At 30.7% G+C, this 24,614-nt stretch overlaps 3 protein-coding genes across 3 annotated transcripts; all 3 read left to right on the top strand.

Moving 5' to 3' along the window:
- The first annotated feature begins 647 nt into the window (after positions 1 to 647).
- Positions 648 to 2,108, top strand: LOC146912080 (uncharacterized). The gene has a single exon (XM_085716403.1). The coding sequence runs from the start codon at positions 648 to 650 to the stop codon at positions 2,100 to 2,102; it is 1,455 nt and encodes a 484-aa protein (XP_085572529.1). The 3' UTR covers positions 2,103 to 2,108.
- A 2,475-nt stretch (positions 2,109 to 4,583) lies between these two features.
- LOC146912079 (bidirectional sugar transporter SWEET5-like) lies at positions 4,584 to 8,273 on the top strand. The gene is made up of 7 exons (XM_085720683.1): positions 4,584 to 4,606; positions 5,675 to 5,727; positions 6,040 to 6,076; positions 6,679 to 6,886; positions 7,565 to 7,726; positions 7,829 to 7,951; positions 8,067 to 8,273. The coding sequence occupies exons 1-7, from the start codon at positions 4,584 to 4,586 to the stop codon at positions 8,271 to 8,273; spliced, it is 813 nt and encodes a 270-aa protein (XP_085576809.1).
- A 6,477-nt stretch (positions 8,274 to 14,750) lies between these two features.
- On the top strand, positions 14,751 to 24,081 carry LOC146912078 (FBD-associated F-box protein At4g10400-like). Its single transcript, XM_085720682.1, has 4 exons — positions 14,751 to 15,469; positions 23,125 to 23,146; positions 23,543 to 23,689; positions 23,774 to 24,081. Exons 1-4 carry the CDS (start codon positions 14,751 to 14,753, stop codon positions 24,050 to 24,052), a joined length of 1,167 nt encoding a protein of 388 aa, XP_085576808.1. The 3' UTR covers positions 24,053 to 24,081.
- The last annotated feature ends 533 nt before the right edge of the window (positions 24,082 to 24,614 follow it).

Below are 24,614 nucleotides of genomic sequence, written 5' to 3'. Positions count from 1 at the left end.
TTGAGAACCTTGCAAACAATTTCTTTTAGCAGATCCACCATGTTATTTTAATTGCTTCGGAACCTTGCAAGCATTTACTTCTATCAGATCCTTCTAATTTTTAGATTTAAATTTTTGAAGTCTTTTCCATGTTCCAAACACTATCTATTATCTTCTTGCTGCATAGCAAAGTATCTCCTTTTTGGTGTCAAACTATTGTTCATAATGACACATCCCTACGTGCTTGACTTCAGATGTTATTTTTATGTATGCATTTAATGGACTCAAAATTTGTTGTGTGCTTAATATTTGTCAAAGATGGTGGTTTTTGGTGCTATTGAAAATACTTAATTTTAAAAAACAGGTGCACGTGTTTTTTGACATCACTGAATTATAAAATTTAACCAATTCCCATGCTTTTTCTTCTCATGATTTTGTTTTGGAGAATAATACCAAACTAAAAAAAAGGCATCCGATGCAATCCTTTCCTGCTTTTTCTTCTGATGCAATCTGTTCCTAACTAACAAAATGTGCTATTGTTCCTAATTTTTTGTCAAGAGATAATAGAAAAATTAGGAAATCATAACTGGACTGTGAAGAGATAAAAACAAAATGCAGCGTATGTGAAGATTCCTCTCCTACTTAACAATATTTCCTCTTTTTTATGGATGTCGACCATGACTTCGGAACAACGTAATGTATATGATACAATCATTACAATAGTCAGGGAAGACAAGCCTAGGTTTTTTTTCCTGTATGGTTATGGTGGTACGGGGAAGACATTTATTTGGAGGGCATTGTCAGCTGCATTGAGGTCTGAGGGTGAGATTGTTTTGGCATGTGCATCCAGTGGGATTGCTGCCTTGCTTATACCCGGTGGAAGAACTGCACATTCAAGATTCGGTCTCCCTTTTATAATCGACGAGACCTCAATGTGTGGAGTTACCCCAAATACACCGTTGGCATCGCTGGTGATTAAGGCTAAACTTATCATATGGGATGAAGCGCCAATGATGCACAGGCATTGTTTCGAAGCACTGGATCGATCCTTGAGAGATGTTCTAAGGACCGTAGATGAGAGAAACAAGGACATACCATTTGGTGGTAAGGTTGTTGTCTTAGGTGGAGATTTCAGACAGATATTACCGGTCATGCCCAAAGCTACCAGGCCAGAGATTGTCTACGGTGCAGTTAACTCATCTAATTTATGGAGGTATTGTGAAGTCCTTACGCTTACAAAAAATATGAGGGTTTTAAGCGGCGCATCTGAAGCAGACATTGAAGAGAGGAAGTTGTTTTCTGACTGGGTTTTAAGCATTGGGGATGGTACAACTGGGGTAATCAATGATGTCATATCCGTTGAAATCCCGTCCGACTTGCTTATTCCAAGTTCAGGTAATCCTATTGCATCTATTGTTGAAAGCACTTACCCAAATTTGTTAGGAAACATTGGTAAATCAGAATATTTTCAAAGTAGAGCAATATTGGCTCCAAAGAATACAATTGTTGATCAGGTTAATGATTATGTGTTAGACTTGATTCCTGGTGAGGAGAAAATTTATTTGAGTTATGATACACCTTATCATAAAAATCTAGGCGGTGACGCACTAGACGACATCCACACGCTTGAATTTCTCAACACCATTGTTGCCTCTGGATTGCTAAACCATAGGATTCGATTGAAAGTAGGAGTACCTGTGATGTTATTGAGGACCATAGATCAAAATTTGGGCTTATGTAACGGTACAAGATTGATTATTACAAAGATGGGTAAATTTGTGCTCGAGGCAGAGATAATATCTGGGTCTAATATAGGTGAAAAGGTGTTTATTCCAAGGTTATCACTAGAACCGTCTGATGCTAGAATTTCGTTCAAGTTTAAACGAAGGCAGTTTCCGTTGTCTGTCTCATTTGCAATGACTATTAACAAGAGTCAAGGTCAGTCTTTGAAAAATGTTGGTGTCTATCTACCGTCTCCTGTTTTTTCACATGGACAATTGTACGTCGCAGTATCGAGGGTTACTTCGAGGGATGGTTTAAAGATGTTGATCAATGACGAGGACGGTCAAGATACTGATGTGACATCAAATGTGGTCTACAAAGAAGTTTTCCGTAATGTGTAGCACTTGGTTTTGTAGTAATGTTTTTATTGCATTTTGGTACTATTTTTATGTCGACAGACGTTGGATTTTCTTTTTTCAATAAACTATGTCATTAAATTAATATGTCATGTTACCGTAACAGGGTCGATGTCGTGGAAATTGTTTAATATGGTGCATTACAAAGGTTTCTAACAATTTATTTTATGAATTGAATTATACTATTTTTTTGTTTCAAGTAAAATGATCCCTTTCACATTTGCGCTATAATTTTTCTTTTGTATGACCCGTGCGTTAGCACGGGTCGATGGTCTAGTTTTGTTAAATCTGCAACAACTAAACCTAATATTTTCTCTCCTAATACTAACCCTAATTTTTTTAGGTTTTGTTATTTTTACGTTTTGTTACATCCCTCAAATATTTTAACAAGCAACAAATTTTACTACTAGGAAGGGATTTACAATTTATGCAAATTTGTTTTTGTCATATTTGTTTTAGATTTTTTCGTTCTTCTATTCTTATATAGTTTATAATAAGTTATTCAACTTACCATCAATTTAATTTATTCGGCCATAATTATGTTAGTTGTTTTGGGAGTTAAACATATTACTATAACAAGCAGTGGTAGGATGATTTACAGTAGGATAGTTGACGTACGATAATTTACAAGGAAAATTATCATTAAAACGAAGTGCACAATATAAATGACATAAATATAGAAGGGAAATGTTAACGAGTGTTCCCATGACACTCTTTAAGCACTTTAAATAGGAAGTTTTTAATGAAAATTTGTATTTTGAATGCATTGGAAATTGTAATTGTTGACTTTTTACAAGAATAATTACTAAATTTAGGTTGCTTAAAGAGTGTCTCGGGGGCACTGGTTAACAAGACCCTTTAGAATCATGACAGATATTGTAAACTTACATACAGAACTGATAGGAATCAAAATACATTTGCTTTGTTTCAGTAATTTATAATTTGTGTGGTGTTTTTGCCAAAATCTCTTTCGTTAAAAAAATTATGGATTGCAGCTCAATGTCGCTAAAAATATTTTGAATCAATTGCATAATTTGCTTTTATAGTTTTATTTAAAATTATGACATTAAAAATATAAGTTGGGATTGTACTATAAAATTTTGCTTTTGTCTACTACATTTATAATGTCCTAAAAATATTATTAACAGATGACAATGAGGATTGTATTAACACCACTTCAAATGTTTTTATGTCTTCAAAAAAAAACACCACTTCAAATGTAGTGTATAAGGAGATTTTCCAAAATGTGTGAACAACCATTGTATGTTCTAAATTCTTTTATTATCTATGTAATGGATCATATCACAATATATTAGCTCCTCCATTTTTTATGACCCGGGCGGTAGCACGGGTAAAAGTTCTAGTTTTAATGAATTTTAATAACTTTTTGTTTGGTTATCATAAAATTATTTTTTACTAAAAATGAGAATTTTTTTTTGAAGGAAAAAATGAGAAATATTAGATTGTGCTTTGAAGAATATTAGAAATATCATATCATAGTTGGTTAAATTTGAAGAGTTTTAAATCCCTGATCACATAAGCAACCCTTATTACTAAACTGCTTTATAAGCAAAAAAATTAATCGACACTGTGCAATTATAACGTACAAACTTGGATATTCATAATAGCCTTAGAAACTTACAAACTTGTTTAGTACCATCACCACACAAATCACCTAATATTAATTACTTCAAATAAAAGTAACTATTGTAGTCAATACCAGAGAAAAAGGACAACTAAATACTAGCAATCAAATATTTACAGGTTTATTATACAAAGTCATGAATAGAAAGTTGGATCTTCACCATAGCAAGCACACTTTCTAGCAAAATCTTGATTTGACTATAGCAAGCACTCTTTCTATATCATCAATATTAGCTGTTAAGAGTCCCACATCGGGTTAAGAGTTGGCCTGACAATTTATTTATAAGTGAGAGCAATCCTCACAACGGTTTTGTGGGGTTGTGTTAGGCCCAACCACGATTTCTAAGATTAGCAACACGTTTAGCAAGGACATACAAATTCATTGTTCCATTAACACTAGATTTAGTGAGCATTTCCATTGCACCTTCATCATTTTGTAACTCTTTAACTATCCCATCAATCTTGTAATGCATTGATAGAACTTCGGGGTAACATTTATCTTTGAAAATGACCAAAATCTCATAATATAACCAGGAAACAGGATCACACGATAATTTACGGTCAATCTCCATCTTATACTCAAAATTATATTTTGAGTTCCAAAAGAAATCAGTTGTGTGGATCCTGACATTTAACAAACCAACAAGAGTCTTGTCTCCTTAAACTACATGAATAACAATGAAGAAGATAACTTCAGAAAATCGTGATTAGAAATCCTAATGTGATAACCTCACTATATCAAATGAAAAACCCTAAAGAAAAATTAGATTACAAAAAAAGAAAACCTATTAAAAATATGTATTACGACATTCAAGCACTAAGATGGTGAAGAAAAGAGAATTAAGGTTTTAATTCTAATTTTAGATTTCAATTTTAAATTTAGTGGAATTTCGTGGTATTGGCTCGGGATCTGGGAGTGTGCTCCTCCTCGAGGTCTCTGGTTTGATTCTCATCGGTGTCAATTTAGGTGGACTAATTTAGATTCTTCAATATGATAGTTTTCAATAGGATAGTTTTTCTAAAAGAAATTTGATTCCTAATGAATAAAATTTTAAGACGCATTGAATTTCAAAATGAATTTTGACCATTGGGGCCCACAATTATATAAGAACTCCTCCCTCGGCTTTTCTTTTTAAGTGTCGTTCATTTTTGCACATTTTCTTTTTATTATACCCTCGTTTTAATCTACCAATATATTCTTATTTTTTTCACACACTTTCTCCTTCCAACAAATTTAATATGTTATATTTCTCTCGTTGCAAACATTTGTTAGTTACTATCTTTTTCTCCAACAAATTCATTTTTTTTTGCTCACTCTCTTTCATAACAAACAATTGTCAATTTTCTAAATATTGTGCACTTCTCTTTAATTAATTAATTTAAGTCAATATTAAAATTATTTCAACTTCACATTAATTAAAAGCTAAGAAAAAAATTAACTTTCACTTTTATTTTATTTTTCTCTCAGATTTATCTTTTACTTTTCACTTGAAATTTTTAACCTTGAAATTTTTAACAATTACTACTCATCTTATTTATAGAATTTTAACTATTCACGTAACAATTATTGTACGTAACAAAATTTTGTTTAAATTTTAAGATAACAAAAAACAAATTTTGTTTAAAAAATAAAAAAAAAACTTTATTTAAAAATAACAAACTTTAATTTTCCAAATATACGAAATTAACTAGTTTTATTGAAAAAAGATTAAAGTAACACTAAATGTTACCTTTAAAATACCAGAACGGCAGTTAAATGTTAAATAGTAACGCTACATCCGCGAAGAAAAGGAAGGGACTAGGGAGGGAGTATATATAATATAAGAGTAGCTTGTTTCATTCTTCTTCTTAGTCTTCGCTCATTCAAGCTTTCTGTTTTCTTCTCTCTCCAAAATATCTCTCTTTCTCTCTAGAAAAGATGGTGAACGTTACGAGTCAGTAGTTCGTAACGCTGTTGGAATTATAGGTTTGTTAATCGCTTCTTCATCTTCGTCTTTCTCTTTGAATCGCTTCAATAATTTTGATTTGAGATTTTCACTGCAACGATTCACGTCGTGTGTTTGTTATGATTTAGCGTTAATTTGATCGATTTCAGAAATTTTTTAGTTTAGTTGAAGTTGATTTTAGCTTATTTTTGTTCATAATCTATTAATCATGCTTGCATGCATGTATGTATGAAGAGTAATATTATAACTTTTTCAGTTAATCGATTCCAGAAGTTTCTTAGTTCAGTTACGGTTTAACTTATTCTAATGGATGTTCTGTGTTTTGGATGCAGGGAATGTGATCTCCCTCGGATTGTTCCTCTCACCAGCGTAATCAAACTTTCTCTTTATCTTACTCTCTTTTGAACTTTTGTGATTCATGCATTTTGCACTGTGATACATAGTGTACTCGACACCGACACCACACGACACTCACACCACACGAACACGATGAAATTTTGAGAAAATACATAATTCAATGTAATTACAAGTGTCGTGTAAGTGTCACTGTGTCAGACACCCCAGACACGGCTTCAATCAAAAGTGTTTGTGCAACCGAGTAGGATATAGACTATAGTGTATATATACTTATTTAGTAGATTAGTTGATAGTCTCTAAATAACTACATACATTCGCATTTAAGAACTATAAACACTCTAAACAGTTTTTAGGAATTTTATTACATTTTGCCTAATTAGATACATAATAATATTTATAACATTATTCTTATTGCATGTTTAAACTATCATAATATAGAATTTCATTTAAACTATCATAAAATTATATGCACTTCTAAAACTATTGTGCATCTACATTTTCTTAATGAAATATTTGTGTATCTACATGACTAAACTGTGATTTTGTCAAATACACCTTGATTTGATTTATTTGGAAATTGAATGAATGAATGGTTTAATATGAATGTATTGCAGACCAACTTCCTATGGAATTATTAAGAAGAAGGCTGTGGAATATGTCAAACCAGGTCCACACTTGTTGAATTGTGCTTTTTGGGTGTTTTATGGAATGCCTTTTGTGCACCCAAACAGCACTCTAGTTCTCTCTATCAATAGTGTTGGAATTCTCTTTGAGGTTGTCTATCTTACTATCTTTTTTATCTATGCCAACAAAAATGGACGGGTAAGTGTGCCTTATGTTCCCCTCTAGTTACATCAATGATTGATTCACTGTGATTATAGTATTCCTTCATGAGCAATGCTATATCTCTAGAAAAATAACATCAAGAATTCTTCAAGAATAAAGAGCAGCCAATCACAATGCACTATTTGCCACAATTCAAGGAGGTGTGGCTGAAAAATAGGAAGTGGACAAATAAATCATCCAATTAAAATTTGCTGTGTTACTCTAACTTACTTGAAACTATTTTTCTTGAGACTATTTTTCTTGAGAAGTAGCATTTTCTTGAGAAGTAGCATTTTCCTTGAGAAGTAGCATTTTCCTCTAGTTACTCTAACTTACTTGAAACTATTTTTCTTGAGAAGTAGCATTTTCCTTCATGAATTCATGAAAATTTGCTGATTTTATTAGTAGATATCAAATATATATATGTAATCTTACTAATATGTTTTATGAATGTTCTGATTTTTTCCTTTTATGTCCATACCAAACTATTCATTGAGTTATTAGAGAATATCACTTTCAGTGATAACAGGTTTTTTGATTACCTAACGTTTGGTTAATTTGAAATCCCTACGAAAACCAAGTTGCTAATCGAATGGTTAAGGCGCTTTTTGTTAATGTAAACCATTACCATTCCTGTTATGCTACTAACTATTCTAAATTTTTGTCTAATTTCAGAACAAGTTGCTGATTGATCTTCTCATTGAGGCTGTTTTCTTTGCTACCATTGTTCTGATAACAATGTTGATACTACCTGACACTACCAAAAGGTCTTTAATTGTTGGTATTATATGTAATATCAACATGTTGATGATGTATGTCTCTCATCTTATCATCATGGTAAGTAACTTCTATTCCATTAGTTTATATTCAGATCACATCATATTTGATAAAATATTTTCACTAAACTCAATTTGATATTTTGTTACATATAATGAACAGGCATACGTTATAAAGACCAAGAGTGTGAAATACATGCCATTTTGGTTCTTTCTGGCATACTTCCTCAATCGACTTTGCTGGACTACATATGCTCTACTCCACCCCTTTGACATCTATGTCCTGGTAATTTATCTAATATGTATTCCTATATTATTGTAGTTCAATTGGGATGAAAGATTTATACTTAACTTAACCCATGTTAATTAATATACATTTGTATTTGTACTGAATATTGCAGATCAGCAATGGTATTGGAGCAATCTTTGGAGCTGTTCATCTCATACTATATGCTTATTACTGGTGCATGGAAAAAAATCAACATTGCAAATCTTTGGAGCTGTTCAGCTCATACTATATGCTTATTGATGATGATAACGATGTTCCAGTTCCGGTTGTGAATGTAGTCGATCTGATTATGGCACATTTTTTTTACAAATTAGGATGACATTACAAATTTTATTTGGGAACTATCTAGGTGATTTCTTTTTATAATATGCATGTAAGACATGCATATAGTTGAGAATTAGGATTGAATTTGTAGATGATTTCTCATAACCATGTTTCCCTTTTTTTAGATATATATATCCCAAGCAACTTTCTTATAAGCATATCATATATTGTTCAACAATTTCATATTGCAAGGTTTTGTTGGATATAGCAACTAGTATTCAATTATTTTTGAAAGGAAACATCCAATTATTTGACACCACCTCTTTTAAATTAATCTAGTATGTTTTCTTGATAGAAAGTAAAGTTATTTGAAGAGTGAAAGGTATTAAATGGTTACCTCTAACATTCTGAATTCATCCAATTATTTTTCTAGCAAAATAACTTGTTATGAAGTTTTAGAGAGAAATTGAGAGAGAAAAGAAATAGATACAAATGGGTTGTAATTCAATATTCTCATTTTTTTTTTGACAAAATTCAATATTCTCATTAGTAAATGAAAAGTGAACATTGCAATCATTTATGCTAAGTATATGTAATTAACTTGCAAAGCAAGTAATAAATTCTCTTACTAACTTCCTCAAAAGTTGTTAATCAAACCTAACTGTTTTAACTAACTTGAATTAAAATACAACATATTCTCCATCACCTTATTGATTGTCTTTCTCCTTTTACCACTAGATCAAATTAACCCTTGGAGTTAGGCCAAATTGATTTTGTAAAGAGAAGATAAAAAAGAGTTAATTGATTACTAACGGCATGCATCATCTTTTAATATTATTGTTAATATTAATTATTAACCATAAAATTCATGCACGTGCTCTTCTTATACTATTTATTGAAATATCGAAAGATAGTTAGCAAAGAAAGATTATGTGATCACTCCAAATTCCATTTCTAATTGTGAATTGCTGATTCAACTCAATCGACAATGGTATGATCCACTCTTCTCTAATCTTATCTAATCTATCCTTTATATTATCTTTCTGAAGAAATCTATTTAAGAAGTTGAACTCTCCTTCTTTTTATACAACTTAACATAGATCGAACCCTAGATCAAATGATTTTTCACTTTTGTTACAATATTATTATTTTTTAAAACACTTCTGTCATAACTCGCAATATGTTGCTTCAACAATTTACTTTCTATCACAAAAAAAAAAAAATTACTTTCGAATTTCTTATAACAAACTGTTAATCTTTACTTGATTTTTTTGGTAAAATCATGCATGTTCCCTTTATTTGATTATCTTGTAAGTTCACACTACCTTTCTTTAACCAGCCGTCTAAATTTAGAGGAGATTCCAAGAGGTTCAACAATAAACCAAGACAACCAGCAAATAATTTGACACGTCATCAAACATTCCAAATTAAGGAAGCTTTTCATATAAGCGACTTAAATCGCTCAGGTTTTTTTAAATACACTTTAGTATCAAAAACCTAATCAAATACTTTTTTTTCCTAAAGTATTTTTTCTTTTGAATGATTTTTAGGTACTCTTGATGCTGTCAAAGAGCTGATTCATGCCACCAGGTATTGTTATTTATTCCTAAGGTCAAAATGTTAATTATTAGTATTATCCTATGCGGTGTTTGTTTCCAGATTAATAAATTTGTTCTTAGGAATAACTTTTCTCGGAATAAAAGGATTGGTGTTTTATTTGAAGGTATTTTTAAAAAATGATGTTTGGTTAATGTTATACTATTCTCATAAACTTTTAGAATAGAGAGGTTAAAAGGTTGTGGTATATCAATTTATTCTCGTCTTTATAAGAATTTTATTCTCACATTTTCTCGGGAAAATTTTCTATTCCCTGTAATATTTTATACCTAGGAATAAAATTTGATAAACTTATAACAAACATACTTCTATCATTTTATTCTTTTTTTTTGGTCAAGTAGCCTAGTGGCTAGAAAAATTCACCTTAAAGATGAATAAGTGGGGTGTCCAGGGTTCGAACCCCGGCCCCTGCACATATTGTGCATTATCCCTTACCAAATGAGCTAAGCTCATGGGGACTTCTATCATTTTATTCTAAGCAATCTACAAAAATAACTTGAAACAAACACACCAATATTAGGTCAAAATGTTTATATCATATTAATTAATTTACTTTTTTTTAGGAATATTAATTAATTTACTAGGTTGTTTTCATAATACACATCTTATTTGTGTAGGACACTTGGATTTGAAATGACAGAAGAGGTATTATATTTGGAGTGAAGTTATAATTAGTTTTTCTTATTGAGTAAGAAAACCTTCTTATAATATTTGAAACTAACTCACCTAAATTTTTATTTATTCAAAAAATACTAATTATTTTTTCTATTGGTTGTTGCCTAGAAAAATAACTCCCAGTCTTTGTAAATGTCACAAGGAGTGGAGCCAAATCTCTCCCTGTCTCATAAACCAACCTCTTTAATTACAGGACAAATTGTCATTGACTAAACTAACCTTTATTTACATGACAAATTGTCATTTATAAAAAAAAAAAAAAAATCTGCTAAAACTTTTTAACTATTTAGAATGTCATCACCTCAATTCAATTCTACAATGATATTGAACACTTATCATCTAAAATGCACGGGATAAGTGGACATTGAATACAATTTTGTAGATAACTGAAATTCATGGTAGAAGTGGACATTGACTAAAATTTTAAAAGTAACACAAATTCACGGGATAAGTTGCCGCTAACTAAACTAACTTTGATACACGATATTTATAAAAAAGTGTTCCTGCAAAAACGTTCAAGCTATTTATAATGTCACCTCACTTCGATTCTATAATGATATTGAACCTTGATAAACTAAAATGCACGGGATAAGTGAACATTGACTAAAATTTCAAAAATAAATCAAATACACAAGATAAGTTGTCATTGACTAAACTAACCTTGATTTAAACAACAAGCTATCATTTATAAAAAAAAATGTTCCTGCTAAAATGTTTAAACTATTTAGAATATCATCACCTCAATTCAATTCTAAAATGATATTCAACACCTATCGACTAAAATGCACGAGATAAGTGGATATTCATTATAAAAATTGTAGATTCTGAAATACTTTGGAGAAGTGGGCATCGACTAAAATTTCAAAAGTAATGTAAATGCTCGGGATAAATTGTCGCTAACTAAACTAACTTTGATGCAGAAAATTCGTTGTTATCTATAAAAAAATTGTTCTTTCTATTTATAATATCACCACATTTCAATTCTATAAAGATATTGAACCCCCATAAACTAAAATGCACGGGATAAGTTAGCATTGACTAAAATTTCTTAAATAAAATAAAACACACGAGATAAGTTGTCATTGACTAAACTAACATTGTTTTATAGGACAAGTTGTTAGTTATTAAATTAAAAATTGTTCCAGCTAAATCGTTTTAAACTATTTAGAATATCATCAATGTGACAATTCATTACTAATACATATGATAAAATTATTATTATACACAGGACAAGTTATCACTCCTTAAAAGTTTAAATAATAATTATACACCAAACATTTTGTCACCGATAAAATTTTAAAATGATTATTATACACATGACCAAGTTGACAAACATATTCTAAAATTATATAAGTCGATATTTTTTTGGATAAAAATATATAAATTGATATTATTATTGTTAACTTGCATTTAAAAAGTAATGATAGTATCTTTTCTTAAAAAAAAGCAATGACTTTATCTAATTCCTATACTTTTCAAAGTTAATATTAATTAACTTTTAAATGGTCTAAATTTAAACTTTCACAAGTACATAATGTCGAATTCAAACTGCATAAAATCATCCACGACCAACCAGTACCCGTGCGGATGCACGGGTATGTTACTAGTATTAGGTCAAAATGTTTATATCATATTAATTAATTTACTTTTTTTTAGGAATATTAATTAATTTACTAGGTTGTTTTCATAATACACATCTTATTTGTGTAGGACACTTGGATTTGAAATGACAGAAGAGGTATTATATTTGGAGTGAAGTTATAATTAGTTTTTCTTATTGAGTAAGAAAACCTTCTTATAATATTTGAAACTAACTCACCTAAATTTTTATTTATTCAAAAAATACTAATTATTTTTTCTATTGGTTGTTGCCAAGAAAAATAACTCCCAGTCTTTGTAAATGTCACAAGGAGTGGAGCCAAATCTCTCCCTGTCTCATAAACCAACCTCTTTAATTGTTTTTAACATTTTTGTTTCGGTTGCCCTTCTCCTTAGAAACATTTTGTTAAATAATCAGTTTCTTAAAAAAAGAATCACTTTCATTTTTTGAAATAATGAATTTTGAAAGATCTCATAGGTTTGTTATAATTTTAAAAAAAAAACAAATTTTTTAAAAACAACCTTCAAATAAGAAGATATTTTTAGTAGTTTTTCTTAAAAACTGTTTTTAATACATGATTATTTTATAAGAAAAAAAAAAGTTATTTTCATCACGGTGGACACCCAAACACAAAAAAGCTTCTACTTTTTTTAAAAGTATTATCAAATTATCATTTTTTATATAATTTATTACAAACAAACCTATGTTAATTCAGAATAGGGATCAGAGGCTAATGGAATCCTTATTGCAGAATATCAATGTATATTACCAATAACATTGTCAAAATTTTCGGATGCCATTCTTTGTTAGAGTTATATATGCCTCTATCTATCTAATAGATTATCCACCACATCATTTCAGGAAATTGAAGAAATGAAGACAATTATGGATACAAATGGGAATGAAATAATCGAATTTATTGAATTTGAGGACATGATGGCGATCAAAATAATAGAAAGGGACGCTGAAGAGAAGCTTGTGAAAGCTTTTCATATTATTGATCAATATAAATATAAATATGTGAATCCTTTTATCTCTATACATCACTGGTATCTACAATATTAAAATCAAGAGTTTAAGCAAACTCGTTTGTCTAAATGAGGTTGTTCGTAGGCTCGTACGAGTTTATCTCATAGTAAAATAATATTTAAACAAACGAGTATATACATGACATACACTTAATACCATAATTACATCAGTAGTTTGAACTTACATTTTTGTCCTAACAAGGAATCTCAAATCCCCAAAAAAGGGTCATCATGTTGCAAAAAATAAAATAAAATAATAGTGTTGTACTTATAGATTTCTTCAAAATGTGAAGCAGTTATAACGAGTTAGGTCATAAATGAGATTCACTTTTTTATAAATACTTATCACTTATGGTTCTTAAAGAATGTTTATGAGGCAGTCGTTAACATTTTCTTTTAAAAAAGGTGTAAGTTGGCAGACTTGTAAGAGTCTAATTGAGTTTAGTGAATTAGTTGTGTAATTTCTGCAAGATTCAGTTGTGTCATTTCTGCAAGATTCAAATTGGTTTCATGTACAAGTTTGCATGCAGTGTGACTCGAATTTGATACCTAAATAGGGTCAGTGGCAGTAAGAGACCTATATCAAAGGCCTCAAAATGTTGAGGGCCAACAACATTTCCTTTTTGTTAGGGTCTCAATTTTTAAGATTAGAACATGGTTTCTAAAGTGTTTAAGACGACATTGTACCTTAACATGGGGAATAATGTGATTCCATGAATTAAAACACGATTTTAAAAACTTTGTTGTTTCTTCTTGTTTCTCATTGCTTATTTGTTGTCATTTGCAGGGTAATTTGTTGTCATTTGCAGGGTAAGATATCTGCAAAAGACATCAAGCACAGTGCAAAAAAACTAATGTGTCAAAATTTTAGAGAAAAAGAGATATGGGAGATGGCTGATGAAGTTTGCCGAAATAGTAAGTTACTATGTATATCTTTGCTAACTCTCCCGTTATTCTCTATCAAATAAATAATTAAGGTTAGTATTGATAAATAATAGTTTCGGAAATGATATTTGTCCCGAATAATCTAAAATATATACTCCCTTCGGTCACTATTATAAGCAAATTTCTACTTTTTAGATTCATTCAATAAATGATGTATGTAGTCTACAATATAGACCACATACATTATTTATTGAATGAATCTAAAAAGTCAAAATTTGTTTATAATAGTGACCGGATGGAGTATAGTTTATTAAGATATTTATGCCATATAAAAAATCAATTTAAAGAAAAATATGAAATTAATAAAATAATTATATGAATGTTGACCTTTTAAATAGAGTTTAGAGGGTTTCCTAAAAAAATAAAAAGATATTTAAGGTTTGAACCATCAATCTGTTCCTAGGGCTTAAGCGTGTCCCAATAGGTTTCTAGAAGCTTCTAGGGCGCTGTAAAATGACTTAAGACCCAGATTACTTGGGGCTTAAGTCACGCGAAAACAAGCCTATGAATGGCTATAAATATCCTTTTTGAGGGAACTCTCAAGGTATCATAAAAGCAGATTAAACCCTAGTTTCTAACATTGAACTCACTGCAAGTACAGGGTTTTACCAAATACCAACCCTAGTTTCCAATATTTCACTACCGGATTCAGTTCTCACCCATCACAATGTCACTACAGCTATCAAAGCGGCTGCAGCTTTCAATTTCAGGAGAAGACAGAATTAGTGCTCTTCCAGATTCACTTCTTCATCACATCCTTTCCTTCTTTCCAACCAAATTTGCAGCTACCACAAGCATCCTCTCAAAGAGGTGGAAAACACTATGGCTCTCACAACTCATCCTCAAATTCAATGACCGAAACTTTCGACGGGCTTCCACATTTTCCAACTTCATCAACTCAGTCATTGACCGTCGAGATAAAACCCTACCCATCCTCTCATTCCACCTCAAATGTCGACACTACCCTAACAATGATGATATCCACAATTTTCTTTATACCGCAGTTCAACTAGGAGTTCAAAACCTCGACATTGATCTCTGCTCCTTAAAGTTAAACTACACCGTGCCTTCTTTCATTCTAACGACCAAAAACTTGTCAGTTCTCAGATTGAAGGGCATAACATTGAATAAAATGTCAGAAGTTGATCTTCCCTTGCTCAAAGTCCTTAACTTGCGTTATATCACTTTCGCCTATTATGAAAATATCTCGAAGCTTTTATCCGGCTGCCCCATTCTACAGAATTTGGAAACAATATCTTTACAAGTAAAGTCACCTTATTCGGAGAAAAATAGACAAGTTATAAGTTTACCAAATTTGGTCACAGCAAATATTTTTAATCAATTTACTATTGAGTTTGATTGGTTTCATAATGAGGAAATTCTACGGTGCAGTCACCCAAATGACTTTTCCAATAAAGTCAAATCTTTTAAATCAGTTTGTCCAAAAACCGGCTTTAAAAGTCTAAATAAAATATGGAATTTATTAAAGGACCAACAGGGAAGTGTATTTTACAACCCTTTATTTTATGTCCAAACTATCAAGATATTACATTAGTTAAAGCACAAATTAGATGGTGTGATACAACGGCTGAATATTTTTTAGACAAATATTTATATGAAAGCCATGAAAATGAAGATCATTTTTTATATAATGAATATAAAGGATTAGCTCAAGATTTAAGGAATAAACTTAAAGAATTAGCTAGATGAGTGAAGAAAACAATACACTCACAACCAGAGTTAAAGCTTTGCTTGACGAAACCAAGAAATTAAATGAGAGATTTGAAAGACAAATTTCTTTTCTTGAAAACTTACCTCAAATTTATAAACAAAATAATTTGTTTACGAAAGATTATGAGCAAGGATTAGAAAGGCCCCATGAAACTTGGGTAAATATGGAAAAAGATTTTCCGTGTTACAATAAAAATGAGAACCATAAATACCCTCATATATATCATTCTTTTAATCCTCAGTTAAACAATATCACTGATATGATTAATTATTTAATAAAAAATTGTTGTAAACAACATCTTTCTCTTCAAGAAGGGGGGAAGAATAAGGAAAAAATCGAAATCAAAGAAAAAACCTTATTTGCTAACTATAAAAGATGAGTATAGAAGAAAACATAGAGTATCAACTCGAAAAATTAGATCAACTTATGGCTACTTTAGACATAAGTGAAAAAGATTCCATTAAGGAAGAACCTGAACCTAAAGATCTAGAAGATTTTGTCTACGACTTTAGTTCTGATGATGATTCAAAAGACGATGGAAATTTCGTTAAAATAGAACAATTAGAAATGGGCGAAAGCTCAGGAACAAAAAGAGGACCCTCTTATAATTGGAATACAGAATTCCATAGAGAATTTTCCCAAGCTAAATACCAAAGAATTCCTATGAATTATATTCCCAAACATAGTGTAAATGATGGAAGTGGAATTTTAAATATTGATTGTGTTGACAATCTTGTTCAAGCCATAAGAAGTTGGTATAATAAAAATACTATCCAAATACAGTTAGATAGTGATTTAAAAGGTCTAAGCCCAAAACAAATTTTTAATTATCTTTTGTGTAGAACAGAAGGTAATGCATATAAATTTCTGGCTGAAAAACCTGAAGAAGAACAAACTGCAGAAAACAGTATGGGAATGATCAATAAAATCTTTGAATGGCTTTTAAATGAATTCAAAGGATGGCAAGATACGGTAGATTCAAATACCGCCTTTAACACTGAAAAATTATGGAGAATAATGAATTTATCCATATGTAATCCTTGTTACATAGAAAATTATATTTGTGAATTTTCACAATTATATTATGACTTAAATAAGGACACTAGAGAAAACCAAAAGGTTGTCGAATTATTTTACCAAAAATTACCTATGTCAATGTCCCAAATAATTCAAACTGAATTTAACAGTGCAGTATCCTCAGGAACGGTTAAAAATACTTTAGGAGCTAGAATTTCTATCCTTAGAAATTGGATACAAGAACAGTGCCTAAACAAACAATCAAAACGAGATGCACGAATAGGGTTGTGCTGCGATAGAATCCAAGGGAAAATTGGAGCATATGGTTGTGAAAAAACTAGGAGAAAAAGAAAATATCCTAGAAAAAAGAAATTTAAAAGATTTTACTATGATAAAAAGAAACATAGGAAGAAAAGATTCTATAGAAGAAAAAGGGAGTACCCTAGAAAAAATAAAACCTGTCCTAAAGGTAAAAAATCATGCACATGTTGGCTATGCCATGAAACAGGACATTATGCTAATGAATGTCCAAAGAAAGTTTCTAAAGAAAAGAAACAAGTTTTAAACATGATTTATAGAATAGGTTATGAACCAGTAGAATCAGATTCAGATTCTGATTGGGAGCAACAAAGTTTCTATGAACTTTGTACAGATTCCGAAGATGAGCAAAACCAAGATTTTGAGTAAAGGGAACCCTAGTGCTACCTTTATCAAAATAAAACTTCGAAAGAAGGAAATTTTAGCCTATTTAGATACAGGCGCAACATTATGTTTCGGTAGACGAAGCATATCAAGAGATTGGAAAAGGTTAGAAAAACCCAAAGAAATAATTGTTGCAGACAAATCAAAACATCAAATATGGTTTGTTTTGAGAGACATTTCAATCACCATAGAAGGTTATGAATTTTTTATTCCAACAATTTATCTCCATGATTCAGGATTAGATTTAATCATTGGAAATAACTTTTTAAAGTTATATGCACCGTTTCTGCAAAATGTAAAAACTATTTCTTTACTTTGGAAAAATTTAGCAAACCCCAAAGAAAAGACCAAAGTTATAACTACAAAAATTATAACTAGAAATGAGATTATTCAATTAATTTCTGAAAATCTTATAAACCTAAAGAGTATTTGGGAGGAAGGAAAATTCTTTTTAAATCTTGAAGAAATAGAACAAAAACTTGATACTGTATGTTCAGAAGATCCTTTGGATAATCTGAAAAATACAAATCATGAACTTGTTACAATTAAATTACGAGATCCCAATAAGGAGATTAATGTAAGATATAAAATGCCTTATTCGGTACAAGATAAATTAGAATTTCAAAAAGATATAAAAGAACTTCAAGAAAAGAAGTTAATTACTCCATCTGCAAGTCCACATTCAGCACCCGCTTTTTATGTGACAAATCACAATGAAATAAAAAGAGGAAAATCTAGAATGGTGATAAATTATAAGAAACTCAACGATGCTACAATCGGAGATTCTTATAAATTACCACGAAAGGATTATATTTTACAAAAAATAAAGGGATGTGATTGGTTTTCATCTTTTGATGCAAAATCAGGATACTATCAAATCAGACTTTCAGAAGGAACTAAGCCTTTAACAGCTTTTTCATGTCCACAAGGTCATTACCAATGGAATGTCCTTCCATTTGGACTAAAACAAGCACCATCTATATACCAAAGATTTATGGATAATGCTCTTAGAGGATTAGAACATATATGTTTGGCATATATTGATGACATTTTAGTTTTTACAAAAGGAACTAAAGAACAACATCTTAAAGATGTAGAAATTGTTTTAAACAGAATTTCAGAAAAAGGAATTGTTATTTCAAAAAGAAATCACAATTAGCCAAAAAAGAAATCGAGTATTTAGGCCTTATTTTTAAAGAAAATGGCACTCTCGATTTATCTCCACATGTTCAGGAAAAGATTCAAGCTTTCCCTGATGAATTAAAAGATCGAAAACAAATTCAAAGATTTTTAGGATGTTTGAATTATATTGCCAATGAAGGATTTTTCAAAAATTTGGCAACTGAAAGAAAGATTTTACAGAAAAAGATATCTGAAAAAGTTCCATGGTCATGGACTGAACAAGATACTTTAACTGTAAAAACTATTAAAAGAAAAATTAAAGTTTTACCCAGCTTATACAATCCAACATAAAATGATTTTTTAATTGTTGAGATTGATGCTGATAAAACAACCTGGGCAGGTTGTATGAGAGCTCTACCTAATGGTAAAGCGATACTGAATCTTGATGATTTGGGAAACTATGTTGGTGATATAACCCATCAACAAGGAATGAAAGATACTGGAGCAACCCAGTACGCTAAGTCTAGTAGCTCAAAAGAGAAATTGGACAAACAATCTGATTTATCAGAAAAATTAGTATCAAAAGATACTAAGATTGATTATTCTTATGAAAATATTAAAAATAAGATAAAAGATGAAGATCTTTTACTTTGTAAATATGTTTCAGGATCATTTACAGATACCGAAACAAGGTATCCAATTCATGAATTAGAAACATTAAGTTGTGTTAAAGTTTTAACAAAATGGCAAATGGAATTAATTCCAACCAGATTTTTATTAAGAACAGATTCCAAATATGTAACCGGATGTTGGAAATATGACCTTCGCGTCAATTATAAATATGGAAGACTTGTAAGATGGCAGATGAAACTCCAACCGTTTCACCCATATATTGAATATATAAAATCTGAAAAGAATTGCTTTGCAGATGCATTGACAAGAGAATGGAAGCAGCTATAAAGACGCTACAGAATTCTCTCAGACAAAAACAGGAGCAAATTGCCTCTGCAAAAAATCGTCTAGAAACTCTTCTTTCTGAAGAGGGGGAGATGATATTAACAATTCAAAACCTTGAAAAACTTAGTAAAAAAGAAACATCAATAGTTTCAGAATCTAAAAATAGTGAAAACTGGGATCTGCTAGGTCAAGATTCTGGAAAATTCAACTACTATGTAAAATACTCAGCTCCAAAAGAGTCAAAAATCCCAATTGAATCAATAGAACCAAATGGATGGAATCCAACAAAAAAATCCTCAACAAACCCAACAACTGTCCTTGCAGAATTACCAAAGACATCTTGGGCTGACAAAGTCGAAGAAGATGAAAGAAAAAATGGAAAAGAAGAAGAATCCATTGATCAGCAAATAAGCCAAAAAATTGATAGTCAACTTGGAGGCAAAAAAATGGCTTATGTAGTTTTTGATGGACCCATGAAAGGAATCTACCAAAACTGGGAAACCACAAAACTTCACACACAAGGCAAAAATGTCAGATACAAGGGTTATGAAACTCTTGAGAAAGCAAAAGCAGCCTACAACGCTGTTTACAAAGAAGTTGCAACAGCCAATAACATAGTCCAACCATCAAAAATGGAGACAAAAAAGAAGATATCTGTAGATAAAATTATCTATGGAGAAAGACAGTTCGTCAAAGAAGTCACTATTGGAGACTACTACAAAAACTGGAGATGGCTAACCAACTATTCAGAAGAATTAAAAGCAGAATGTTTTTATCCTAGCAACAATGGGATAGAAGTCAAAGCTGTAACAGTTCCAGGCATAGGCAAGGAATTGGTAAGATCATTCTATGATTGTGGAATGATTAAAACAATGTATCTTCAAGAAAACACAGGAAAGAAGATCCATGAATTAGAACTTCTTCCAAAAGATATAGGCGATATCGCTTATAAATTCAACAATAACTTTGCAAAAGGTAAAGAGTTCTTTTTATCCTTTACTTCAACTTATCCATGGTTTGAAGACGATGAAGTTATTAAAGCCAGACACTTAATAAAGATTGGCATTTCAAATCATTCATATCCAACAAATGATGGAAGAGATGTAGATCCAAGACCAGAATGTTTTCTGCATCAAATGGAAAAATTCTATGATACTCTCATCAGATTTGGAGTAAAATTACCAAACTTCAGGGTAATAACTGCAAAAGAAAGTTTTCTAGTCTACAGTGACTCAAGAAAACAAGCAAGAGAAGAACACCTTCAGCAAATTCTAAAGTTCGAAGAAAACTTTAGTGGGCTTGAAGCAGACTTGGGCCGTCTACCCGACCCAATCCAACAGGAGTGCTGCCGACACTTTCAAAAATACAAAGGACACCAATGCAAGTGGTGTGCAAAAGACATAAATAACGTGGCAGACAAAGAATCGTTGTATGACAGTGACGTTTCACCAAACAACGAAGAAAATGTAGAAAATTAGTGGGCATGGGACCCATTTAGAGATAAGCCTTATCTCTAAGGCAATTATGTAATATAATTTTCTTTGTCGCTTTCTTCTTTCTGTCATGTCATTTCTTTTCCGTGTGCTGTAAAGGAAAGAGACGTTGTGCCAACTATGAAGGCCAACTTGTGAGTCTCTCATCCTATAAATAAGGGCCTCGAAGCTCATTTGTATTCACCATGAATTGAAGCAATATAAGTTATATCATTTGATATGAGCTTGCCTCTTAGTTTTAAGAACTAGTGGTCCTATAGTGGTAAAACACTATAGCTGAGAATTCTTGAGGTAATACTCTGGAGGAATTCGCCCTGAGTTGGGAAAAACTCAACACAAGCAGAAAAAACTGCTGAAGAAATCAAATTGCTGAAGCAAAAATCAACCATATTTCTGAAGAAAAAATCAGGTATGAATTTATTACGAATTATTATAAAACATGTCTGAAGTTTCATATTTTGAAGGAACATCTAGTTATTATGCTGATAGCATAATAGATAATAAAATTGAAGAAGCAGATTTATCTTTAACTGCTGAAGAAAATTTTAAAAGAAAGTTTAGTAAACTTAAAGAATTTTTATCAAGAAAAAATATTCTAAAATTTGGAATAATGGTAGGAGAGGAAGCAATTCCAATTGAAACAACTAATGGGAAAATAGTAATATCAACTATAGATAAACAACAAATCGATAGAAGACTTGAAAAATTTTCTGAAAATGAAAGAAGAAAGATTGGTTATATTCATATTTCAACCATTCAAATTCTAATCAAAAGTACCTTTATGAAAGGTATTGATTCACCTTTAAAAATAGCTCTAGAAGATTCTAGAATTAGAAATAAGAAACAAGCTGTAATTGCAAAAGGAAAATGTAATCTAAAATATGGAAAGATAAAATTTGATATAAATTTACAAATGGGATTATCCCTGAAAGATATAGATCTAAATAAATCTATAGTTTTTCATTATAAATTAGAAGACTCAACATTTATGAAGGAAGGTAATCATCTTTTTACAATTTACTACAGAATTAATTATGCTTTGAGTAATTCACATCATAGCATAGAATTCATAGGAAAAGATACAATTCATATTGATGAATTATTTACACCATTAATTACTTTGGAAACACCAATATTTAAAAATATCACAAGAAATAGTTTTTCTTTGATAGAAGCAGAAAAAAATATGTTTGAAGAAACAGAAAAACCGTTGTTTAGAAGCCAAAGTCTTCGAATAACATCACCAAACAGAGATCAAAAAGATTTTAGCAAATCATTAAGTTCTCGAACTATATTTGAAGATGATGCTTCATCCTCATTCGAACCACCTAGAAAGGATTTCGAAATTAAAGAAGAAAGTGAGCTGAAAAAGCTACAAGACTCTATAAAAACTCTATCGATACAGGTTAATAAGATTAATCAAAGACTATAAAAAGTCAAAATGCCTGGATTAAATCTAAAAACAGAGTTACAACTCTATAAGCAAAAACTAGAAGAAATAATTTCTGAAATAAATTATCAAAATACAAGAATTATGTTAAAACAAATTCTTTTTGCTTCACAAGATTTAATAATCTACCATGTAGATTCTATTTCTAAGTTATTAGAAGAAATAGAAGAATTGAATACTCTTACAAGTATTCAGCAAGAAAAAGCAAAAATGCTTTTAGAACCCTTTCAAGGTCTAGCAAAAATCGAAGAAATGTTAAAACAAATAAAAACTGAACAAATGTTAGAACAAGAAAACCTCCGCTGGAGAATCAACAATTAGATATGCCTGGTTTAACTCTTAAATCAGAATTAATACTTTTTAAAACTAGGTTGCAACATCTAGTAAGTGATATAGAATGGTATTATGATCTAATAACATACAAACAAATAATATATAAAGCTCAAACTTTAATGAGATCTCATATAGATTTAATTGAAGATCTGGTAGAAGAAATGCAAGAAAATCTCACAGAGATTCAAAAGAAAAGAGCAAAAATTCTTTTAGAACCTTTTCGGGGTTTAGAAAGAATTGAACAACTTATAAATGAAGCTCGAGCTCGAGAAAATTCCGCAAAAAAAACCCCACTCAAAATCTGGTATCAGAGCCAGGAACACAATCCTAAAGGATAATAATGAAAACAAAAATAAAAAAGAAATTAAAAATATCTTTTTTCTTAAAACAAAAGCTTTTTAAAATCGTTTTTCCAAATAACCGATTTAAAAAGACATCCACGTGGCACTCTCCCATCAAGCCACATAAGCGACTTTTCCAAAAAAGTCACAAAAGTAACTTCACCATAGAAGCCCCCTTCATAATGTGGAGCGTTTACGTGCAAATGTGAAGGTACGTATGAATATCAGCATATGCATATAATTTATGTGATCAATTTCTTATTACTATATATATATATATATATATATATTCTATTTTTGCAGCTCCAGAAGAAGTTTCTCTATACACTAGACCACATTGCCATGTTTCATAATTTAATTCACATGGAGCTTATCTTCCTCACTCCAATGTGGAAGTTTACGTCTCTCATAAAGTTGCTTGAATATTGTCCCAGGCCTCAAAGTCTTATCATTGACGAGGTTTGTAATGTGAAGTATTTTTCAATTCTACTTCCATATATGTGAGTGTAATTAGACTTATTTGACTCTATTGATTGTTATCAGATTCTTAAACCAATGGAATTTTGTGATGAAGATTGGGAGGAACCACAGATTATTCCTAAATGTCTTTTATCACATCTAACAACATGTTCACTTAAAAATTACAAAGACATCACTAGCGAGCTCCACTTTGCAGAATATATTATGAAGAATTCAAAAGTACTAAGAGCTATGACAATTCAAAGTGCCAAATTTGTAGATACAAATACAAAGCTTCAAATGTTAATGAAATTATCTTTGTGCCTAAGGAATTCAGCCACATGTAAACTTTTATTTATTTGACTGCTAATGATAATGGAGATATTGGATAGACCATACTTGGAATAGTTCTAATCTTTAAGAAAGACATGAAATTTCTCTCTAGTTTATAGTAGCTTTATGAACTATTTACAATTATGCTAAAAGAAATTGATTTAGTTTATTAGTATTGGTGTTTTTCTGTCTTTCTATTCTACTACCTATTCTTGTTTGCATCTACCAATATGGAAGTTCACAATATGAGAATTGAGAACAAATTATACATTTCATATTTATGATTTTTTTTTAAAGATGTCTTATGCTAAATTGTCGTCCAAAAATCAATTATTATTTAGATATTATGTATAAGAAGTGTATTATGTTGATGGTACCTATTATGAAGTAAAACAAATATGAATGAAACTGAAAATTCTCATTATTGATAAAATGATTACAAGCTTATTTATAGATGTATTAAGGTACACCATAGTAATCATAGGGTAATAACATCTAATAAACCCTAATCACTGAGCTTGCATGCTAAGATTTCATCTTCACACTGGTTGTGTAATAGCCCCCCACAAGGTGGAGGTTGATAGAGATCTAG

The sequence above is a fragment of the Medicago sativa genome, chromosome 6 (genome assembly GCF_051527215.1).
Source record: "Medicago sativa cultivar Bolivia chromosome 6, Bolivia_mono, whole genome shotgun sequence".
NCBI lineage: Eukaryota > Viridiplantae > Streptophyta > Magnoliopsida > Fabales > Fabaceae > Medicago > Medicago sativa.
This window is presented reverse-complemented; position numbering and strand designations above follow the sequence as displayed.